At 44.0% G+C, this 25260-nt stretch overlaps 2 protein-coding genes across 2 annotated transcripts in view; one reads left to right on the top strand and one right to left on the bottom strand.

The window, feature by feature from the left end:
- The window catches only part of LOC108416094 (butyrophilin subfamily 3 member A2-like), a 534853-nt gene that overhangs the window by 359777 nt on the left and 149816 nt on the right, over nucleotides 1–25260 (bottom strand). The window lies entirely within an intron of this gene.
- Nucleotides 1–25260, top strand: part of LOC108415843 (butyrophilin-like protein 3) — a 116590-nt gene that overhangs the window by 12180 nt on the left and 79150 nt on the right. Inside the window, exons 2-5 of the mRNA XM_037541221.1 lie at nucleotides 42–92; nucleotides 346–711; nucleotides 855–1142; nucleotides 22419–22520. Coding sequence (XP_037397118.1) covers nucleotides 44–92; nucleotides 346–711; nucleotides 855–1142; nucleotides 22419–22520 — 805 coding nt within the window. The 5' untranslated portion in view covers nucleotides 42–43. The remainder of the gene's footprint in view (nucleotides 1–41; nucleotides 93–345; nucleotides 712–854; nucleotides 1143–22418; nucleotides 22521–25260) is intronic.

The following is a 25260-nucleotide window of genomic DNA, read 5'->3' on the forward strand; positions in this document are numbered from 1 at the left end:
TCAGCTGTGCTCAGTGAACTGAACTGCTGTTCTTGTTTCAGAGATGAAGACTGTGTGGGTGCTGACTCTGGTCCTCCACTGCGCTCTTTCAGGTACAGTAACTCTACTAAAGCTCTGAACTCCTAAACACAAACAGACTAAAGTCTACAGAACAGATTAGAAACAAGAAACAGGCTGAATCACCACGGAAACACAGCGACTCTAGTTCAGCCTGAATTTCTACTCAGCTGTGTGTATGATTGAGTAGATTATCTGGTGTGTGTGTGTGTCTGTGTGTGTCTGTGTGTGTGTGTGTGTGTGTGTGTGTGTGTGTGTGTGTGTAATTGTTCTGTTTCTCTTCTACAGAGAACTCTGAGGTTGTGGATCCAGGTTCTCCTGTTGTCGCTGTAGCTGGTTCTGATGTTGTTCTGCCGTGTTCTGTTCGACGCTCAGCTGGTCAGTCCAGTCTGAGTGCTGTGGATATGAACATTAATTGGACCAGACCAGACCTGGGAGACGCTCTAGTGCATCTCTATGCTAATCATAGAGACGTGAACACCAGGCAGATTCCTCAGTACAGAGGGAGAACAGCTGTGTTTACAGAGGAGCTCCAGAACGGGAACGTCTCACTGAGACTAACTGACATTAAACTTCTTGATGAAGGAGATTATAAATGTCGTGTTGACTCTAAATTCTGGAAGGATGAGGTCACTATTAATCTTAGAGTTGAAGGTAACAGAGATTAAGTTTTTTTATATTTAAAATAGTTGTAAATTATTATTATTATTATTATTATTATTATTATAATAATCATTTTTAGTCTGCATATAAAAGGAAATGATGTGAGACTGACTTTTGTTTTCTTTAATCCACAGTGATTGGAGAACGTCCAGTGATCTCTGTGGAGAAATATGATAGTAACTCTGAACAGTTCAGTTTACTGTGTGAGTCTAAAGGCTGGCGGCCTCAGCCGGATCTTCAGCTGCTGAACAGTAAAGGAGAAAATCAGACTGCAGGAGATCCAGAGATACAGAGACGCGCTGATCTGTTCAACGTGAAACGGCGCTTCACTGTACACAAGAACCACATCGACACGTTCTACTGCAGAGCCACACTGGGAGAACACAAGGAGGAGAAGGAGATCAAACCTATCGTCTTCTATGGTGAGTTACTGCACAGCTGAACTAGCACAAGAACTTTTTAAATTATCCCAAGAAGCAGCAGTTTTAAAATAATAAATAATGAATTATTTAATTTAGGCCTGAATATTTATTTATTTATTTATTTTAATTTACAAATTCAAACTGTTTTCTTCTCATTCCCACCTGTTAAGGCGGTGTTTATTTATAACGGGTCTGAAGGAAAAAGAGCCGGTATAGTCAGACGTGTATCCAGTACTGAGCAGAAGTCAGAGACCACCCTGTTTCCTGTGTGTAATCTCCAGTAGGGGGCGACACAGTGCACGTGTTTTAGATACTGGGGCTGTGAGAAGATGCGCAGGGTAAATGGAGGAGAGTCAGATGGTCCAGAATATGTGATGATGAGAAAAGTCTGTGTTAATCTGTTGAACACGTTCCAGACGTTCCTAAAGTCAGGATGTTTAGTGGCTCTCAGAGCTGCAGTTCCCTGGTTTGGTTTCCGTAGACGGCTCATCAGCCGAGCTGTTTAACGTGGAGAGGTTTCTACAGAAATTAGAGACGTCCCGATAACGATGCTTGATTACTGAGTATGGGCTGATGATGAGTTCCAGTACTAATTCTGAGCGACGCGGCTGAATTTAGTCCTGATCTTCATATAATTTCACTTTCTAATTCTGGTAGAATCTGTGTTCTGTCTGTCTCTGCTGGACTGAGCGGTCTTTAGATGTTGGATTGGATATGATTTTTCTCATGTTTTCTAAACGACAGTTAAAAGAATCTCATGATGTTTATATCTAATAGTGAGCGTATCAGAGCTTTAATTGCCTTTATCAGTTATGAAGCTGTGCTGGTCTGGCGGCTCCGCCTGGCGTCTCAGACTAATTTACAATTAAACTGGCATCTGGTTAGACTGGAAACCTTTGATCTTCAGTTTGAGTTTATACTGACATTATTTAACGAAATAAACATTTATAATAATTCTGCCTTTTCCTGGCTCTCCTGAGGTCAGACCACCTGACATGGTGAACAGAACCGTTCTAACCACGACTCCAACAGCCCACTTCTACTAAAACTACTAAAGTGCCAGAACTGAGTGTTAGGAGCTTCACCAAATGGGTTTCTATAGCTGAGCTCAAGGGTCCGGTGGTCCGGGGGTTGGGGTGTGAAGCACGTAGCCAGTGGACTCCAGAGCAGAGGAGACGTCCTGTAATTGACTGAGGAGGAGCTGCTTTCAACTATTCTGTATTGAACTGATCATCACTTTCATTGTGGATTAATCAGCTGAGTATTTTCTTTATTAACCGACCGTTTGGTTTTTATAAAATCACTGATCCTCTAAATGATCAAATCAGAGGCCAGTTTACTGAAGGAGGGCCGGCGTGGCCAGAACGGTCCCCTCTGCCCCCTTAACTCACACACACTCACTCTGTCAGCCTCCTGAGCCGAGGCTGTGTGTGTGTGTGTGTGTGTGTGTGTGTGTGTGTGTGTGTGTTCCTTAGTGAGGTCAGATCGGGGTCCGTGTGTGTCCGTAAGTCAGAGGTGACTGAACGCAGGTGGAACCGGGAGTCGGGATGTGGAGAATTAATTCACAGCACGTTTAATTAACGACGTCAAGAAGGAAAGACCATCACAAGCACAGCGTACTGGAGTCACCCTGCACTCTCGAAGAGGCGGTTCTCCAAGGGTTCTTTAGTAAAGAAAATGGCTCTATATAGAACCATGAACACTCATAGAACCCTTTGAATGGTTAAAGCGTTCTTTGCATGGTTAAAGGGTTCTTCAGATTGATGGAGAATGTGCTGTAGATGGTTCCATGTAGAACCCTTTTGAAAAGGTTCTATATAGCACGCAAAAGGGTTCTTCTGTTGTCAAGCTTGTAATCATAGATGAACCCAATTGGGTGCAATATAGAATCCAAAAGGTTCTATATAGAACAATCTACAGAACATGATGGTGTGATGACACCATGGTTTACCATGAACCCAGAGCTGCTGCAGCCCTACAGGCCCACGAGAAACCGACTTCAGACGCAGGCGAGGGAAAGGAGGGGGTTTGGGGGGGTTATGGGAGAGTTAATGATGAATTAAGGAACTTTAGCTGTTCGTGTGACTGTTGGTTTGAAGGGCAGCAGGGAGTCAGTGACGTGTTTGGGAGCAGATGTCAGTGAGAGGAGCAGTTGGAGCTCATCGCTGGTTCAGTAGAGATACATGATGATGTCGGTATCGACAGACATGTGCTTTGAAAACGATCAGTGCTGGACTGAAGATGAGATCTGACCCTCATTTCGAACCCGTAATTGCTGATGTTTTTATCCACTAGTGTGGAACGCTGAGTTACTCTGCCTTTGATTAGTTTAGTCCATGTGTAACTTTAAAATGTCTGATTTCTCTGTAATATAAAGTACACAGAGTAAAACCAGGGAACAGTTTAATGATCATATTTCAGTGTTAATGTAGGCAAAGCAGTTCACTGAGACTCGAGTGCAGCACAGATGAGTTTATATCTTCATCAGATCTGAGAGCTTCAGTGATGGAGGGCTAGATAACACTGAAACGTGTGGGACCAGGAGGCACTGACTTGTTTTGTGTGTCTGGAGTGATTTATTGATCCTGTAGCAGCTGAAAACATTCAGAAGTGCTTCAGCCTTTCTAGGAGTTTCTCTCTCAGAGCTCAGAGCACTGAGAGGAGGTTATTCTACTGAATCAGACTCAGTTCACCAGCACTGACAGTAAATACTGACTGTGTTCTGATCAACACCTGAGAGAAGATCAGCTCATCTTTACTGCTCCCACTGAACTCAGAGAGGAGGAGAGTTTCTCCCTCAGAGCTCAGAGCACTGAGAGGAGGTTATTCTACTGAATCAGACTCAGTTCACCAGCACTGACAGTAAATACTGACTGTGTTCTGATCAACACCTGAGAGAAGATCAGCTCATCTTTACTGCTCCCACTGAACTCAGAGAGGAGGAGAGTTTCTCTCTCAGAGCTCAGAGCACTGAGAGGAGGTTATTCTACTGAATCAGACTCAGTTCATCAGCACTGACAGTAAATACTGACTGTGTTCTGATCAACACCTGAGAGAAGATCAGCTCATCTTTACTGCTCCCACTGAACTCAGAGAGGAGGAGAGTTTCTCTCTCAGAGCTCAGAGCACTGAGAGGAGGTTATTCTACTGAATCAGACTCAGTTCACCAGCACTGACAGTAAATACTGACTGTGTTCTGATCAACACCTGAGAGAAGATCAGCTCATCTTTACTGCTCCCACTGAACTCAGAGAGGAGGAGAGTTTCTCTCTCAGAGCTCAGAGCACTGAGAGGAGGTTATTCTACTGAATCAGACTCAGTTCACCAGCACTGACAGTAAATACTGACTGTGTTCTGATCAACACCTGAGAGAAGATCAGCTCATCTTTACTGCTCCCACTGAACTCAGAGAGGAGGAGAGTTTCTCTCTCAGAGCTCAGAGCACTGAGAGGAGGTTATTCTACTGAATCAGACTCAGTTCACCAGCACTGACAGTAAATACTGACTGTGTTCTGATCAACACCTGAGAGAAGATCAGCTCATCTTTACTGCTCCCACTGAACTCAGAGAGGAGGAGAGTTTCTCTCTCAGAGCTCAGAGCACTGAGAGGAGGTTATTCTACTGAATCAGACTCAGTTCATCCAGCACTGACAGTAAATACTGACTGTGTTCTGATCAACACCTGAGAGAAGATCAGCTCATCTTTACTGCTCCCACTGAACTCAGAGAGGAGGAGAGTTTCTCTCTCAGAGCTCAGAGCACTGAGAGGAGGTTATTCTACTGAATCAGACTCAGTTCACCAGCACTGACAGTAAATACTGACTGTGTTCTGATCAACACCTGAGAGAAGATCAGCTTATCTTTACTGCTCCCACTGAACTCAGAGAGGAGGAGAGTTTCTCTCTCAGAGCTCAGAGCACTGAGAGGAGGTTATTCTACTGAATCAGACTCAGTTCACCAGCACTGACAGTAAATACTGACTGTGTTCTGATCAACACCTGAGAGAAGATCAGCTCATCTTTACTGCTCCCACTGAACTCAGAGAGGAGGAGAGTTTCTCTCTCAGAGCTCAGAGCACTGAGAGGAGGTTATTCTACTGAATCAGACTCAGTTCACCAGCACTGACAGTAAATACTGACTGTGTTCTGATCAACACCTGAGAGAAGATCAGCTCATCTTTACTGCTCCCACTGAACACAGAGAGGAGGAGAGTTTCTCTCTCAGAGCTCAGAGCACTGAGAGGAGGTTATTCTACTGAATCAGACTCAGTTCACCAGCACTGACAGTAAATACTGACTGTGTTCTGATCAACACCTGAGAGAAGATCAGCTCATCTTTACTGCTCCCACTGAACTCAGAGAGGAGGAGAGTTTCTCTCTCAGAGCTCAGAGCACTGAGAGGAGGTTATTCTACTGAATCAGACTCAGTTCACCAGCACTGACAGTAAATACTGACTGTGTTCTGATCAACACCTGAGAGAAGATCAGCTCATCTTTACTGCTCCCACTGAACTCAGAGAGGAGGAGAGTTTCTCTCTCAGAGCTCAGAGCACTGAGAGGAGGTTATTCTACTGAATCAGACTCAGTTCACCAGCACTGACAGTAAATACTGACTGTGTTCTGATCAACACCTGAGAGAAGATCAGCTCATCTTTACTGCTCCCACTGAACTCAGAGAGGAGGAGAGTTTCTCTCTCAGAGCTCAGAGCACTGAGAGGAGGTTATTCTACTGAATCAGACTCAGTTCACCAGCACTGACAGTAAATACTGACTGTGTTCTGATCAACACCTGAGAGAAGATCAGCTCATCTTTACTGCTCCCACTGAACTCAGAGAGGAGGAGAGTTTCTCTCTCAGAGCTCAGAGCACTGAGAGGAGGTTATTCTACTGAATCAGACTCAGTTCACCAGCACTGACAGTAAATACTGACTGTGTTCTGATCAACACCTGAGAGAAGATCAGCTCATCTTTACTGCTCCCACTGAACTCAGAGAGGAGGAGAGTTTCTCTCTCAGAGCTCAGAGCACTGAGAGGAGGTTATTCTACTGAATCAGACTCAGTTCACCAGCACTGACAGTAAATACTGACTGTGTTCTGATCAACACCTGAGAGAAGATCAGCTCATCTTTACTGCTCACACTGAACTCAGAGAGGAGGAGAGTTTCTCTCTCAGAGCTCAGAGCACTGAGAGGAGGTTATTCTACTGAATCAGACTCAGTTCACCAGCACTGACAGTAAATACTGACTGTGTTCTGATCAACACCTGAGAGAAGATCAGCTTATCTTTACTGCTCCCACTGAACTCAGAGAGGAGGAGAGTTTCTCTCTCAGAGCTCAGAGCACTGAGAGGAGGTTATTCTACTGAATCAGACTCAGTTCACCAGCACTGACAGTAAATACTGACTGTGTTCTGATCAACACCTGAGAGAAGATCAGCTCATCTTTACTGCTCCCACTGAACTCAGAGAGGAGGAGAGTTTCTCTCTCAGAGCTCAGAGCACTGAGAGGAGGTTATTCTACTGAATCAGACTCAGTTCACCACCACTGACAGTAAATACTGACTGTGTTCTGATCAACACCTGAGAGAAGATCAGCTCATCTTTACTGCTCACACTGAACTCAGAGAGGAGGAGAGTTTCTCTCTCAGAGCTCAGAGCACTGAGAGGAGGTTATTCTACTGAATCAGACTCAGTTCACCAGCACTGACAGTAAATACTGACTGTGTTCTGATCAACACCTGAGAGAAGATCAGCTTATCTTTACTGCTCCCACTGAACTCAGAGAGGAGGAGAGTTTCTCTCTCAGAGCTCAGAGCACTGAGAGGAGGTTATTCTACTGAATCAGACTCAGTTCACCAGCACTGACAGTAAATACTGACTGTGTTCTGATCAACACCTGAGAGAAGATGAGCTTATCTTTACTGCTCCCACTGAACTCAGAGAGGAGGAGAGTTTCTCTCTCAGAGCTCAGAGCACTGAGAGGAGGTTATTCTACTGAATCAGACTCAGTTCACCAGCACTGACAGTAAATACTGACTGTGTTCTGATCAACACCTGAGAGAAGATCAGCTTATCTTTACTGCTCCCACTGAACTCAGAGAGAAGGAGAGTTTCTCTCTCAGAGCTCAGAGCACTGAGAGGAGGTTATTCTACTGAATCAGACTCAGTTCACCAGCACTGACAGTAAATACTGACTGTGTTCTGATCAACACCTGAGAGAATATCAGCTCATCTTTACTGCTCCCTCTGAACTCAGAGAGGAGGAGAGTTTCTCTCTCAGAGCTCAGAGCACTGAGAGGAGGTTATTCTACTGAATCAGACTCAGTTCACCAGCACTGACAGTAAATACTGACTGTGTTCTGATCAACACCTGAGAGAAGATCAGCTCATCTTTACTGCTCCCACTGAACTCAGAGAGGAGGAGAGTTTCTCTCTCAGAGCTCAGAGCACTGAGAGGAGGTTATTCTACTGAATCAGACTCAGTTCACCAGCACTGACAGTAAATACTGACTGTGTTCTGATCAACACCTGAGAGAAGATCAGCTCATCTTTACTGCTCCCACTGAACTCAGAGAGAAAGAGAGTTTCTCTCTCAGAGCTCAGAGCACTGAGAGGAGGTTATTCTACTGAATCAGACTCAGTTCACCAGCACTGACAGTAAATACTGACTGTGTTCTGATCAACACCTGAGAGAAGATCAGCTTATCTTTACTGCTCCCACTGAACTCAGAGAGGAGGAGAGTTTCTCTCTCAGAGCTCAGAGCACTGAGAGGAGTTTATTCTACTGAATCAGACTCAGTTCACCAGCACTGACAGTAAATACTGACTGTGTTCTGATCAACACCTGAGAGAAGATCAGCTCATCTTTACTGCTCCCACTGAACTCAGAGAGAAAGAGAGTTTCTCTCTCAGAGCTCAGAGCACTGAGAGGAGGTTATTCTACTGAATCAGACTCAGTTCACCAGCACTGACAGTAAATACTGACTGTGTTCTGATCAACACCTGAGAGAAGATCAGCTCATCTTTACTGCTCCCACTGAACTCAGAGAGAAGGAGAGTTTCTCTCTCAGAGCTCAGAGCACTGAGAGGAGGTTATTCTACTGAATCAGACTCAGTTCACCAGCACTGACAGTAAATACTGACTGTGTTCTGATCAACACCTGAGAGAAGATCAGCTCATCTTTACTGCTCCCACTGAACTCAGAGAGGAGGAGAGTTTCTCTCTCAGAGCTCAGAGCACTGAGAGGAGGTTATTCTACTGAATCAGACTCAGTTCACCAGCACTGATACGATGATTTGCAAATCCTTTTCAACCCGTATTTAATTGAAAACACTACAAAGACGAGATATTTAATGTTCAAATAAATAAACTTTATTGTTTTTTGCAAATATTCACTCATTGGAATTGGGGTTGTAGTTTAAGAGCTTCGCTTTACTAAGGATTTCATACTTTTCCAAACAGGTGATAACTCGATCAGTTAATTCCTACATTTTTCAGGGCAAATTCCAGTTTCTTTACCTAAATTCACAGATGGTCAATTTCCATCAGCCTTTTATGTTTGAAGTTTGCACTTTCATCTGTTTATTTACCACATAAACACACCAGCACGTTTCCAGTTCATCTGAACACGTCCGTCTATCTAAAAAACTGACTGCCAGTGGTGGCGCCACACGTCCAGCAATGATGGGGCACAAACATAAAAACAGCAGCTGGCTGAGTGATGAAATGCAGTGAGGCCACTGACCAAAATGTCCTTTCATGTCAAAAGACCCTCATACCGTCTTTATAGACCGGTTCAGTGGTGGGTAGTAACCACTTACATTTACTCAAGAACATGTAGTTCTGTAAAATACTGATGGAAAAATATATAAAAGCTTAAACAATGTAAAAAAAAAAACAACAAAAAAGCAAAACTTTAAAACTTGACGATTTCCCTCCTCTGGAGAAATCATGGCCTGTATACTAAGACCCACCTAATGGCAAATAGCAATGTGACCTAATTATAGCAATAATCTAAAATAACCCAGACTAGGAGTCTGATGAGCTTCATAATGTGGGTGAAATAATCAAACAGTAGTGGGCTCAGCATAAATGGTTCACTCTGCTTATAAAGTCACAATATATGACCTCATTACAGGTTTCCCAAATAGCCGTATTGCCCAGTAAGGACCCTTCTGGTTCCCGGACCCTTCCGGTCCTGGCTCAGCCCTTCGGCAACCAACAGCATCCAACCTCCACTCCTCCCAGTTGGCAACATGTTTTCTGCTGGAAAAGCGAGTCGGACTCAAACACATACGAATGATTAAACTGTTGCAGTAGAGTGATTGTGGGTCCCTAGAACAGAACAATGAAGTCCAAATAGAAGGTCAGGCAAGGCTGAAGTTTAAAAAATAGAAAATGTGAAAGCTGAATGTTTCATGTAACTGGTGTGTGAGCATGAAGGCTAAATATGATGATGGTGAGTAAAAATAAGTGAATAAATCTGTGAATAAAATATTTCAAACATAAAAGACAAAAACCAAAACATCACAAAGTTTGTAGACAATAAGGAACGTCCTGCTCTAGTGACTTTACGCCAAGTAGAAGGGCTGGCTGCAGGCAGGAACCAGAGGTCATCAGTACATCAGTTCCTCCTGATCAGTCATTGGAGTTAAATTTGAAAGTTGTCAGCATGATGATCAAAGATTTTTATACAGGAGTAGATCTTCATAGAGGTCGTCACCCTCATGATCAGTAGTAAACATCTGATGCACGTGTCTGGTGTCCTTCGTTAGGGTCGTCTCTTGGCATTTGAAGCAGTGATGGCACATGTGCCTGTCCAGCATGTACCTGTCCAGCATGTGCCTGTCCAAGTCCCAGGTAAAGTCCGTCTTAAGGTGGTGGGTAAAGAAGACCACCAAATATCAGCTCTAGCAACTAACATAGTCGAAAAGTCAAGTGATGAGACGTCAGTCACGTCATACGTCTCTACACCATGTGGGAGATTACCCTCAAGTCGTCCCTCTGAAATATGTCGAGTAAAACGTGTAAAGTTTCCTTTCTCAGGCTTAGAAACTGGTGGTGTCTCTCTGATCTTCCTAACCAGTGGGAATTTCCAGTGCCTGTGAGCTCAAACTGAATCATTTGAAACTGATCTGTGAGAAAGTGAGAAGTACGGTTCTGATCTTTTAGCAAAGCTGGAAATCTGTTCTGTTTAAAACGGGTTTAGCTGTAGAACACGCATAAGTCATGCGCACCTGTGAGCTGTGTAGTGTATCCAATCAAGCCATCTATTTGTATCTGTAAACCCAGTTTCTACAGATATTCATGTGCGGACATGGGTCATAAACTGGACGAGGACGGGAATCACAGTGGCTGCATGTCCTTCTGTACTGGTCAGTCAGTATTTCATAGCTGAAGCCCACACTGATCAAAAGTAAGAATAAGATAAGGAATTTCTGCACGTCTTGGAGTCCCAAGTCTATATGTAGAGAGATTGTGGCAGGTGGGGGGTGAGCTTTTACCCTTCTTGAAGCTTTTTGGTGCTCAGAGTGCAGGAACGCCCAATCAGCACCTGCCTCACCTCAGCTGGGCTCTACACACCCTCCCCTGCCTCAGTCTGAGTCGGTATCTGATTCTAGCTGTGTGACTCTGTGTAAACCTACAGTGCTGGCCAAAAGTATTGACACCCCTGCAATTCTGTCAGATAATACTCAATTTCTCCCAGAAAATGATTGCAGTCACAAATGCTTTGATATTAAAATGTTCATTTAATTTGTCTTCAATGGAAAACCACAAAAAGAATTGTCAAAAAGCCAAATTGGATATATTTCCACACCAAACATAAAAAAGGGGGTGGACAAAAGTATTGGCACCCTTTGAAAAATCATGTGATGCTTCTCTAATTTGTGTAATTAACAGCACCTGTTACTTACCTGTGGCACATAACAGGTGGTGGCAATAACTAAATCACACTTGCAGCCAGTTAAAATGGGTTAAAGCTGACCTCTGTCCTCTGTCCTTGTGTGTACCACATTGAGCATGGAGAAAAGAAAGTAGACCAAAGATCTGTCTGAGGACTTGAGAAGAAAATTGTGAGGAAGCATGATCTCAAGGCTACAAGTCCATCTCCAAAGACCTGAATGTTCCTGTGTCTACCGTGCGCAGTGTCATCAAGACGTTTAAAGCCCATGGCACTGTGGCTAACCTCCCTAGATGTGGACGGGAAAGAAAAATTGACGAGAGATTTCAACGAAAGATTGTGCGGATGGTGGATAAAGAACCTCGACTAACATCCAAATAAGTTCAAGCTGCCCTGCAGTCCGAGGGTACAACAGTGTCAACCCGTACTATCCGTCGGCGTCTGAATGAAAAGGGACTCTATGGTAGGATACCCAGGAAGACGCCACTTCTGACCCAGAGACATAAAAAAGCCAGGATGGAGTTTGCCAAAACTTACCTGAGAAAGCCAAAAACGTTTTGGAAGAATCTTCTCTGGTCAGATGAGACAAAAGTAGAGCTTTTTGGGAAAAGGCATCAACATAGAGTTTACAGGAAAAAAAACGAGGCCTTCAAAGAAAAGAACACGGCCCCTACAGTCAAACACGGCGGAGGTTCCCTGATGTTTTGGGGTTGCTTTGCTGCCTCTGGCACTGGACTGCTTGACCGTGTGCATGGCATTATGAAGTCTGAAGACTACCAACAAATTTTGCAGCATAATGTAGGGCCCAGTGTGAGAAAGCTGGGTCTCCCTCAGAGGTCATGGGTCTTCCAGCAGGACAATGACCCAAAACACACTTCAAAAAGCACTAGAAAATAGTTGAGAGAAAGCACTGGAGACTTCTAAAGTGGCCAGCAATGAGTCTAGACCTGAATCCCATAGAACACCTGTGGAGAGATCTCAAAATGGCAGTTTGGAGAAGGCACCCTTCAAATCTCAGGGACCCGGAGCAGTTTGCCAAAGAAGAATGGCCTAAAATTCCAGCAGGGCATTGTAAGAAACTCATTGATGGTTACCGGAAGCGGTTGTTCGCAGTTGTTTTGTCTAAAGGTTGTGCTACCAAGTATTAGGCTGAGGGTGTGTGGACGAAACCAGTCCTGCGTGTTCGTTGATGCAAAATAAATGAGACGAGTAGATCAGACTGAAGTGAAACAAACGGTTTTATTACAGAATTCTGGAGAGGTTACAAACAGAGAACATGCATCATGTATCTCCCAAGTCAGCTCTGACCGCTTCTCATCTGACTCCCTTTTTTATAGTCGCATGACCGCTCCTTCCTTACCCCAGCCTCCAATATGTGCGTTAGGCCATCTCACCAATCCACATCATAAAAGTTTAAGGATGTGCTCGGACGTGAGCGCGTCGGCAAGGTCAGTGTAAGGTATTCCCTGTGTTTATAGCCCTTCGTGGCTATACAGAGCCTCAAAAACTAAAGATGAACATGAGTGCGATTACACATCTAACACATTACATTTGCTTAACAACTGCACATTGTCTGGAGTGTGAGAGCGAAAAAACCTGTCAGGCAGCCAACTTTCCTGAAATATCCATCAAACAATTTGGACAGGAAAAATTCTCTCACGGTTCTCCTGCCACAAGCAACCTCCTTTATGGAACTCCAGTCCAACGTTAAAAGAAAAATTCAATATGTATGAAGGTGACTTAAGCTAATACATGTGGAACCCCAAAAATAAACAAATTAAAATAATGTTCGTTAGCGGGCTAGTCGACCTATCAGACCCGATAACAAACCTAAAACCCATTTCCCTAACTCGTGAAAAGAAAAGAAAAGAAAAGAAAAGAAAACACATCTGAGGTCCCAACGTATTCAAACAAAGACATATAAACACATCAGTGTATCAGACTGAAACTCTTCCACATGTCGACTCCCAAGTGGTGTTGATGGTGTTGGGTGTAGACCTTCTTGTTCAGAGTCTCTCAGTCCTTTTTTATCATCCATCTGTGAAGGTGTTGCACCCCTTCAACGCATCCCGATCTCCAAACACTCAACCTCCCCCCTTTCTTTCTTTTGCCATACTTCCAAGGCCAACCACCTCTGCCAGTTTGCTCCTCACTGGTAGGGGCAACCTCTTCTGTATTTTGGCTCGCAAAATGGACTGTTCCATTTGATTCAAATCCGGATCATTTCCTGTAACATTTCTCCACACTTGAAGGGCTCTGGACACATAAGCTCTCGGGTTTTCTTTCAGTCCGAGTGGCTCAATCAGAATATTATCAGGATGCGCATTTGTCGGGAATGTGTCACTCAATGCTCTCTACATTCGACCTCTAATTGCAGAAAACAGCTCTGGATCATTCTCAGCAGTCCCCACATATCAATTTAGTCCAGCTTTCTGTAGAATCTGTCCATAGCTGGAACCCCTAGGAGATTAGCTAAAAGTCTCGTAAAAGTCAGGTTACGTAATGCACTGGTTCTCCGCCCACAGTCATCTGGCTCTCTCCTGCTCACTCAAACAAAAGAGTTAATCCCAATCCATTCTTTTAACACTGCACACATTTATACACTTATCTGTCAGCACACTGGTTATTTACTTCCCCAACTATTCTGTCCTTTCTTGGGAGCTCATCTCATTTATATATATATTTTATTGACGTCTCTGAAAAGAGGTTCATAGATTTTACTCTTAGATGTCCACGATATAATCAAAGGTCCTCTTTTGTCTCCCAAAGAAGACTCATTGTTGTTTATAACCATATAAAGGTAAAACAAAACATAGGACTCCTCATCCATACGACTTTTCCTCCTCACATTAATAATATTCAAATTTTATAAACATTACTCACTTTAACTAGTGATTCTGAGTTTAATTGTCCTCCATATAAGAGGCTCATAAATCTATTTATTTATTTATTTAATTTTTTCAGCAAAGTCCCCTACAAAGGCTCCTTAAGTTTTAACTATATAAAGCAAATATCATTCCTTATCAATCCTCAACTCTCAAAGTTACTCTATAGACACACAGCAGGTCAGAGAACATAAACGCTTCACCCCCAGAAAGAGAAGAGGGAGGGGTGGCGCTCAGACACACACACAGACCCAAATCTGCGCACACACACACACACACACACACAGACCCAAATCTGCGCACACACACACACACACACAGACCCAAATCTGCGCACACACACACACACACAGACCCAAATCTGCGCACACACACACACACACACACAGACCCAAATCTGCGCACACACACACAGACCCAAATCTGCGCACACACACACACACACACACAGACCCAAATCTGCGCACACACACACACACACACACAGACCCAAATCTGCGCACACATACACACACACACACACACACACACACAGACCCAAATCTGCGCACACATACACACACACACACACACACACACACACAGACCCAAATCTGCGCACACACACACACACACACACAGACCCAAATCTGCGCACACACACACACACACACACAGACCCAAATCTGCGCACACATACACACACACACACACACACACACACACAGACCCAAATCTGCGCACACATACACACACACACACACACACAGACCCAAATCTGCGCACACACACACACACACACACACAGACCCAAATCTGCGCACACACACACACACACACACACACACACACACAGACCCAAATCTGCGCACACACACACACACACACACACACAGACCCAAATCTGCGCACACACACACACACACACACAGACCCAAATCTGCGCACACATACACACACACACACACACACACACAGACCCAAATCTGCGCACACACACACACACACACACAGACCCAAATCTGCGCACACACACACACACACACACACACACACACACACACACACACAGAGCACACACACTATTACAGACACACACACACACACACACACAGACCCAAATCTGCGCACACACACACACACACACACACACAGACCCAAATCTGCGCACACACACACACACACACACAGACCCAAATCTGCGCACACATACACACACACACACACACACAGACCCAAATCTGCGCACACACACACACACACAGACCCAAATCTGCGCACACACACACACACACAGACCCAAATCTGCGCACACACACACACACACAGACCCAAATCTGCGCACACACACACGTCTTACTCAGAAAAGGAGGGGCTGACACACAGACGAAGTCCAGCTTCGTGTACACACACACACACACACACACACACACAGAGGGAGAGAGAGAGAGAGAGAGAGAGACCAATCCCCCTTTCTCTTCTTTTTTTCTCTAAGAACGAAAAACTATACAACACACACAGAACGAGCTCAGCATTTTCCTTAAAGTCGACTCATTCATACATTACTATAGCATGCTTTTGCCACCATTCACTTTTCTTTATTAACTTTATCTACCAAATTCCCGGGGTGTTCCCCAAATTTTATCAAACCAATCCGACTATTTCTCAAAGCCAATTTTCACACAGTGGCTAATCTACAGATATCTTACCATTAAGAAGCTATAGGCCTAATAATTGTTCTACCCATGCCAAGGCGTTACTTGTGAAGTGAGTACCATTATCTGAGTGAATTCTTTTGGGAAACACGTGTTGGGGAATCCAGTGATTGATCAACATTTTACAGACTGATTTGCTGTCTTTCCTCATAGTGGGGAACGCTTCCACCCAATCCAAAAATACGTCCACGAACATCAACAGATACCTGTACTTCCTGACTGTCTGAATCATATCTGTGTAATTTATCTGAATATGTTCCCCTGGGCCATTGGGCTTAGGGAATTTTCCTACCCCTGGTTTGCAGGTTTTACCCACATTATTTACATTACATACTTCTCATTCTTTTACATGTGTGGCTATCATAGCGGTTAGAAATGGATGCCACCATCCTTTCAAGTTTTCCTTCATCTGTACCTTTCCTACTTGTGCCAACCCGTGAGCTTCTCCCAGCCCTGCTTTTATCAAAGTCCATTGGGACCTTCCCAGACTAATTCACTCTTTCTACCACCTTTATCCAGCCAAATAGTCTTTTCTTCTGGGCTAGCCTGGTCCTGCACTTGCCTGAGCTTTTCTCCTGTCGGAATTGGTTCCCATGGTTCACCTTCCTTCAACACCATCTTCCAACTTCGTTCTTTTATAACCTGCTGCTTCCTTTGCTGCCTTGTCTGCTGCCTCATTACCTCTTTCTACCAATGAGTCCCCTTTCTGATGTCCCTTGCACTTTATGATGGCAACCTGTTTTGGTAGTTGTATCGCTTTCTCTAGTGCTAAGAACTCTTCCTTGTGTTTTATGGGTTTGCCTGCACTGGTGAGATAACCTGTCTCCTTTCATGGTGTAGTCTGGTCTAGCAAGGTCAGCCGCATGCGCTAGTTCCTGCTTTAGTTCAATGAACGCCTGCTCTAGCTCAGGTGTCCATGTCAAAATGCCTGGCGTTAGGTTATCATAGGAGGGTGGGGATACTTGGGAATACTTACCATTCTATCCAGGTTGCCATTATATGTGCACTTCTATTTCCTGTTCTGCATCTGATAACCTCTTCCTGGCTTTTCCCTTCTTAAACATTCCTGCCTTTTCATGTTCTGCCTTAGCCTTGTCTAATTCCTTTATTGCTCTAGCTGTAAAATCATTTAACGCCTGTCCCAAAGAAATCTGGTCATGGGGAGACAGTTCTTTATCCAACATCCATTTTCTCAACAGTTTCTCCGTTTCTGCCTTCACTTTTTCGGGTCTATCTCTAAGTCATCAACCGCTTTAGCCAAAATGATTATCTGTCTCTCCAATGTTTTCCATTGCCAATTCCCCACTCCAACTGTATTATCCAATTATTTTCTAAATCTCTTTTACTGTATTCAGCCATGTTGATCAAAAACTGGTACTCACCAAGACGTCTTCGAAGTTTTACTTGCTCGACTCACAATGCTCAGTTATCACCGTTAGGTTTGCTGCATGTGAGGAACTTCAAACTTATCACGAATGGGCGCTTTAGAGGACCACCCTCAGGGACTCCAACCCGGTACTTTAGAGGACCACCCTCAGGGACTCCAACCCGGTACTTTAGAGGACTCAAACCTCAAGGACTCCAACCTGATACTTTTGGAGGACTTGAACCTCAGGGTCTCCAACCTGGTACTTTAGAGGACCACCCTCAGGGACTCCAACCCGGTACTTTAGAGGACCACCCTCAGGGACTCCAACCCAGTACTTTAGAGGACTCGAACCTCAGGGACTCCAACCTGATACTTTTGGAGGACTTGAACCTCAGGGTCTCCAACCTGGTACTTTAGAGGACCACCCTCAGGGACTCCAACCCGGTACTTTAGAGGACCACCCTCAGGGACTCCAACCCAGTACTTTAGAGGACTCGAACCTCAGGGACTCCAACCTTGAACCTCAGGGTCTCCAACCTGGTACTTTAGAGGACTTGAACCTCAGGGACTCCAACCCTGTTTTAGGGAGAGCCAATCCCAGGGACTTTCAACCCAGTCCTTATCCCATTCACTCGTCAGATGATGGGAGGGGTTCACCAATTCCCGGCAAAACACAGACCCAATACCTTATTAATCACTCAGTATCACTTTACCATTTACCCAAAAATGTTTTCCATTATTTTTACCTTATGTTTGTTCCAATTCAGTCCTTTAAATTTAATCACCTGATCCAACCTCTTTTACCCATCCATAATTTAGCAGTTGTCAATATGCAGAATTTATTCAAATGGGTTTCTGCCAACCTGAGTAAATGTGTTTATCAACTCCCCCCGTTTTCCAGACAATGGCTCTGCTTATCCGACCAGATGAAACACATGTGTGGTGTGCTAATCCCAGGGTCTACTACTATTAGCTTCGAGGTATTACCTGTTATCTGACGTCCTTGTGTATTCCACCATTAGTCAGCACACAGCCTTATGTGCTGACTCTTAGCTCTTAGAATTGGACAATATAACCATTAAGCTTTCAATGCTAGACATAAGCTTTCTTTAATACATCTTAAAAGAGTAATATGATCAATAATAAGGCTAATAATTCCACATGTGCCGATACTTTTGTCCGGCCCATTTTTGGAGTTTTGTGTAAAATAATTGATTTGACTTTTTTTTCATTCTCTTTTGTGTTTTTTCATTGCAAGCAAAATAAATGAAGATATTAATACCAAAGCATTTGTGATTGCAATCATTTTCTGGAAGAAATTGAGTATTATCTGACAGAATTGCAGGGGTGTCAATACTTTTGGCCAGCACTGTACACTTGAAACTGAATCACTGTCTGATATGTCTGATCTACATGTTTGTGCTCTAGTTTGTGGTCTGGGTGGTCTGGCTCACCCTGGCTGAGTCTTCTGCTCTTCCTGGCTCTTGTGGAACAGGCTGTGGTGGTGTAAGTGCTGGTGGTGCAGCAGAACAATAGTTTAGATGAGTCCACACCTTCCAACCTTTCACCTTGACCACTGTGGGGGTGGCTGAAATCACTTTAACCGGACCCTCGTCTGGGCCCATTCCAGCCCCTCTTAAAAGTTTTTACATTAACAAAATCACCAGGGAGCGCTTCTCTACGCCCATCCTCTCTAAGTTCTGACTGTCGATCCTTTGTAGCGCCTTTTACATCGTGGAGAATCTCCCGATGGATTTTAGTCCAGCGTAACGAAGTCACGCAGCTCTTTCTGCAGTTGTTAGTCTGGGGCCTCTAGTAGGCGCCCTCAGATGAGTCACTGGCATTGGCCGTCCGGTCAGCATCTCATGCGGAGTGACGTGTGTGTTGTGATTGTTGACATGCGCGTACTCATCAAGGCTAAAGCTAAAGCGTTCAGCCAGTTAATCTTCTGTCCACTCGCCTCACGTAATTGAGCAATTTTAGCTTTTAGAGCAGCGATTTGACGTTCAGCCAAGCCTTGTGACTGTGGGTGATGCACACATCCTGTTCTTCTAGCATTGGTCAACACAAAGGAGTTAGACGTTAACAAGGTGTGTAAGGCGTGAATCGTGAAGATCAACCTTATGACCCGTAGTGATGGAAGCTGCTTCTTCATATGCAGATGCTGCTGAGCCCCAATGACATGAGCCAGTCTGACCACTGCCAGACTCTGCAACAGCTTTATTCCTCAAGCGATCAGGTTCTTCAACCCCCAACACACACACACACACACACACACACACACACACACACACACACACACACACACACAACTCTTTTGTTGCTGTACCTGCACTATCTGGTCATTGCTGCTACACTGTGTTTTCACTGTTTACTCTGGTTTTTCCACCTCAGTAACTGCTGTGTTTCTGTCTGTCGTCTGACTGCGAGACTCTCAGATCACAGCAGGTTAATATCTCCTCACCTTATTCCACGACCTTATGTCCAGAGTCAGTGTTGTGTCGGTGCTGCACTGTCCTGACTGTTTATTGTGTCTAATGTCTGGTTAATTTATCGTATTCATTGTTTCTAGTTTAATTTCTTGTTCGCACACGATGTCTGCACGTTCACACTTTGTACTTTTGTTCCTTGTTGCTCCGTGATGTTCCTGGAGGAACGGAATCTCACTCCACTGTGTACCTGTACAGAGATGGACTGACAGTAAAAGCCTCTTGACATGAACAGCTTGACTCAGTCGTGGGGGTGTTAAACCACTAGATAAGCAAATGGATCTGAGAGATTATAGTTAAGAGGAGAGCTGAGAAGCTGAGTGTCCAGCAGCAGGACCATCTTCTGAGCTGGGTGCTCCACAACTGACCGCATGCTGAGATGGTTGCACAAAACTAATGAGTGGACAAATGAAATCCTGGTAGATTTGATGTTTTACTTTGGAGGCTTCTGTGTAAGTTTCTGTTTAATATGTTTCCTGTGTTTTTCCTGGCGCTGATTATCTTCTATTTAAAGCTGCACTACGTCAGATGTTCTTGTTAAACTGAAATAAGTGTCTTTACTGAGTGAGGAGAATAAAACAGGCTAAAACATGGTGAGCGTGAGCTGCTGTGAGTCTCCTGTAAAGCCTGAAATCATCATTTAAAAGGCGTCAGAGTTTTTCACACCACGTCGTACATCTTTACGTGTTCACGCCACACACAGACTCACAAAGAAGGTCCAGCTTGATAATCAGGTCTCAAATGATCTCAACATCAACATCATACTGACAGTAGTAGATAATTCACTCACATCCTCAGAGACGCTCCTTCACCAAGTTTAGCTGAGTTCTCTCTGAATTCTCTTCCAGTCATCAGATTCATCAGCTTAGGGAAGGGAACTGAAGCACAACCCGCTCTACAAGATGTTCTTCCTTACATAGTGCAGCTTTAATGACCAGTTTCTACTGGAAATTAAACAAATGCAAGGTCTCCAGCTTGTGCTCAGTACTGCATGTAGAAAAATTAGGTCCCATCAAGCCCCCTTCCACTGCTGTATGGTCTCACAGGCCTGCAGGTCTTTAGATCCTGCCAGATCCATAAGTATTTGGACAGTGTCTGTAATTTTGTCTCCTTACACCCTCAGAGGATTAGAAATGAAGCAGTGAAGATGTGACTGAGGTCAGATTTTCAGCTTTAATTGAGAGTTTAACACGTACTGCATTAACCGTTTAACAGTTAGACCTTTTATATAGTCTGTCCACTTCCACAGGCTCAAAAGTAACTGGACTGTTGACTGATGAGCAGTTTCATGGCCAGGTGTGACTGGTTCCCTCGTTATCAGAGCTGAAGGAGATTAAAGTTGATTCCAGGTGTTGAATTTGGCAGCTGTTTAACTCTCTCTGGGATCTCTCAGTATGCAGTCCACACAGGTGTTGATACGAGGGAAGAGGGGCCATCGTTAGACCTTTAGGGCCATCATTAAAACAATATAAACCTCAGAGAAATAGCAGAAACTTCAGGAGTGGCCAAATCAACTATAAAGATGGAATGCAGCGATTAGCTGATGAACACTACACGGCCTAGAAGACCACAGATGACCACTGAAGTGAATAATGATTAAATGTTTCTGTGGTGAATAAAAACCCTTCAAAACATCTAATCTAGGACTTTCTAGAAGAAGCTGGTGTATTAATGTCAAAGTCTTCCTGCCTTCATGAATGTAAATACAGAGGCTTTTCCTCAGGGATTTACCTCTGTGTGCAGCTGGACCACCTCAGCTTGTGAAGTGACCCTCAGCTGTTTGAGAGCTCAGCGCCAGGACGGCTAATGGATGTAAAGAGTACAGCTTTGTGTTGTGTGTCATTAGCATCAGAAAAGGACCCAAACCCATCACTTTAGGACTTTAGGCTGGATTCTTCTGCAGTGCCATCAGTTTGTTCAGGAGGAAGGGGCCTGTGCTTCATGGCTATTTTATCCTGTCCGTCTTTTAGCTTCACATGTTTCATCAGTACAGCAGCGTCCAGTACAGGGAGGTCAAACGCGTTGTCCTCACGGTCACTGGAAGACGTGGACTGCCCTGTCTGGGTTTAAATTCATCTAAAGATGGAAATAACTAGTGTTTTGCTCTGTTCTCACAGCTTTTTACTAGAACCTGAACTTTTCCTTCAAGGAGAACAAGCGAGCGCTGAGTGCTTTCACAGGCTGTCTGAGCACTGATAGCAGCACGTTTGGGATGAGAACGTTCATCTTTTAATTGGTCAATCCTGGAACGCTGTTCTCCCATAAGCTAAGCCTGCCACTCTCTGAATATCTGAACACACCCCTCAAAATCTTTCACACATTTAGCTGGAACTGTGAAACTCTGCTCCTGACTCAGCTCTGAGCTTTTCTGGCAGATCAAACTTCTTACACAGCTCAGCTTTTCGGTTTAGACAAAGCATCTAAAACGAAGCGTCTTTGTTAAATCCACCTCAGATGCACTTCTGTCTGCATACTGTGGAGATGTGGATTCTGTAGAGACAGGACGCCACCTTGTGCTCTAATCAGGAACTGAGGAACTAGGACGCACCTAATTCAAAGAAAACGCTGTTGCTTGTGAAGACCAGAAAATATTTCTATGTATTTCTGCGCCTTTCCTGGATAAAGGAGGAGAAAATCTACAAGAACAGAATCTCTAAAACTGTCCCTCGGTAAGAAACACCTTTCTACCGGATGCACGGCCGACAAACAGGAATAAGTCCTGCAGTCTCTCCGTCCACATCAAACGGAGGAAACTGTAGCTTTATTAAAACTGTCCCACAGGAGAAACACAGTGATTCAGCAGTGAAACGAGTTTAGACCAGCATTTAGTTCATGTTCTCAGTGCGTTTTTATAAAGTCTTTTATAAAGTCTCTAACTCACAGGAGACTAATGTGACTGTAGATGCAGAAACTAAAGCAGTCTTTTTATTGTGTTTCAGATCTCCTGCCCATGCCAACTGGTGCCAAAGTGGCTATAGGGTTTGCAGTTGCAGTGATTATAGTCCTCATCCTGGCTGGCATCGTTTATTTCAAATATAAAGGTAGGTACTAACTCTGTTCACATCTTAGCAGAACACAATATCAACACGCTCACATTACAGGACACGGATTACGGAGGGTCTGTGTGTGACTGGATCAACAGACGTGATGGACACTGGGACAGTTTGACTGACCAGCAGCATCACCAGGCTTCAGTTCAATGCTTGTGACAGTGGTCATAAGTGGTCATTACCTGTCAGGACTGACGCCGTTATTAAAATAAGGGAATTTTTAACCAAGAATTAGGAAAGAAATGATTTTTTGCTCACTGAGTTTTTTAAGGGATGCACTAAGATTTAAAGTAGAGTTCAGTGAAAAATAATAATTGAAATCAGTGACGAACAAAATACAAAATAGTTCACTTAGAACGAATATTATACCCAACAAATCCTTATGGTTCCTATGAAAGTGTCGTCGTATTTTAAGAGTAGAGCATTCTTTCAGAACATATGGGCCCAAATTACCGGCCCTTCAGGAGGATATTTTAAATAAAGCAGGGCTGCATTACTGCACTGTAAACCCTGATAGGTTAAGTTTACTCAGACTATCAGGGCAATGAATGAATTATGTTTTTAAACTCTGCTTTTAAGTTGTCTGAACTTTCCCACAGGGTTTACTGCTGTTTTACAACTTTCACACTTAACAGACAAAATAAGTGGACATCACACAAACTGCGCTGCTGCAGAAACCCCAGGGTTTTTAGTTCAAGTAACTACAACATTGATTCATTTATTAATTTCCACATTGACATAATTCTAATTATCACAAGCTGGGATGGTTATGTAACGTTGAAAGAGCCGAAGAGGCACGACACAAACGTGCAGGTCCTTGGTTGTTTGACTTCTTGTGAAACTTGACGAGACAAGTAGGAACTTTTTTTTGCGTTGCCAGAATAATTAGTTTGGACTCCAGTGGCACATTTAGTCTCAAAAGAACATTGTATAATCCACTGAGATCAGCGTAGAGTGAAGGAGAACCACACGCTGTAATCAGCAGAGGATCTGATACTGTATAATCCACTGAGATCAGCGTAGAGTGAAGGAGAACCACACGCTGTAATCAGCAGAGGATCTGATACTGTATAATCCACTGAGATCAGCGTAGAGTGAAGGAGATCTACACGCTGTAATCAGCAGAGGATCCGATACTGTATAATCCACTGAGATCAGCGTAGAGTGAAGGAGATCTACACGCTGTAATCAGCAGAGGATCCGATACTGTATAATCCACTGAGATCAGTGTAGAGTGAAGGAGATCTACACGCTGTAATCAGCAGAGGATCTGATACTGTATAATCCACTGACATCAGCGTAGAGTGAAGGAGATCCACACGCTGTAATCAGCAGAGGATCTGATACTGTATAATCCACTGAGATCAGCGTAGAGTGAAGGAGAACCACACGCTGTAATCAGCAGAGGATCTGATACTGTATAATCCACTGAGATCAGCGTAGAGTGAAGGAGAACCACACGCTGTAATCAGCAGAGGATCTGATACTGTATAATCCACTGAGATCAGCGTAGAGTGACGGAGATCCACACGCTGTAATCAGCAGAGGATCTGATACTGTATAATCCACTGAGATCAGCGTAGAGTGAAGGAGATCCACACACTGTAATCAGCAGAGGATCTGATACTGTATAATCCACTGAGATCAGCGTAGAGTGAAGGAGATCCACACACTGTAATCAGCAGAGGATCTGATACTGTATAATCCACTGAGATCAGCGTAGAGTGAAGGAGAACCACACGCTGTAATCAGCAGAGGATCTGATACTGTATAATCCACTGAGATCAGCGTAGAGTGAAGGAGAACCACACGCTGTAATCAGCAGATGATCTGATACTGTATAATCCACTGAGATCAGCGTAGAGTGAAGGAGATCCACACGCTGTAATCAGCAGAGGATCTGATACTGTATAATCCACTGAGATCAGCGTAGAGTGAAGGAGAACCACACGCTGTAATCAGCAGAGGATCTGATACTGTATAATCCACTGAGATCAGCGTAGAGTGAAGGAGATCCACACGCTGTAATCAGCAGAGGATCTGATACTGTATAATCCACTGAGATCAGCGTAGAGTGAAGGAGATCTACACACTGTAATCAGCAGAGGATCTGATACTGTATAATCCACTGAGATCAGCGTAGAGTGAAGGAGAACCACACACTGTAATCAGCAGAGGATCTGATACTGTATAATCCACTGAGATCAGCGTAGAGTGAAGGAGAACCACACGCTGTAATCAGCAGAGGATCTGATACTGTATAATCCACTGAGATCAGCGTAGAGTGAAGGAGATCCACACGCTGTAATCAGCAGAGGATCTGATACTGTATAATCCACTGAGATCAGCGTAGAGTGAAGGAGATCCACACGCTGTAATCAGCAGAGGATCTGATACTGTATAATCCACTGAGATCAGCGTAGAGTGAAGGAGATCCACACAGCTGTAATCAGCAGAGGATCTGATACTGTATAATCCACTGAGATCAGCGTAGAGTGAAGGAGAACCACACACTGTAATCAGCAGAGGATCTGATACTGTATAATCCACTGAGATCAGCGTAGAGTGAAGGAGATCCACACACTGTAATCAGCAGAGGATCTGATACTGTATAATCCACTGAGATCAGCGTAGAGTGAAGGAGAATCCACACACTGTAATCAGCAGAGGATCTGATACTGTATAATCCACTGAGATCAGCGTAGAGTGAAGGAGATCCACACACTGTAAT

Source organism: Pygocentrus nattereri, chromosome 9 (assembly GCF_015220715.1).
Source record: "Pygocentrus nattereri isolate fPygNat1 chromosome 9, fPygNat1.pri, whole genome shotgun sequence".
In the NCBI taxonomy this organism is placed as follows: Eukaryota; Metazoa; Chordata; class Actinopteri; order Characiformes; family Serrasalmidae; genus Pygocentrus; species Pygocentrus nattereri.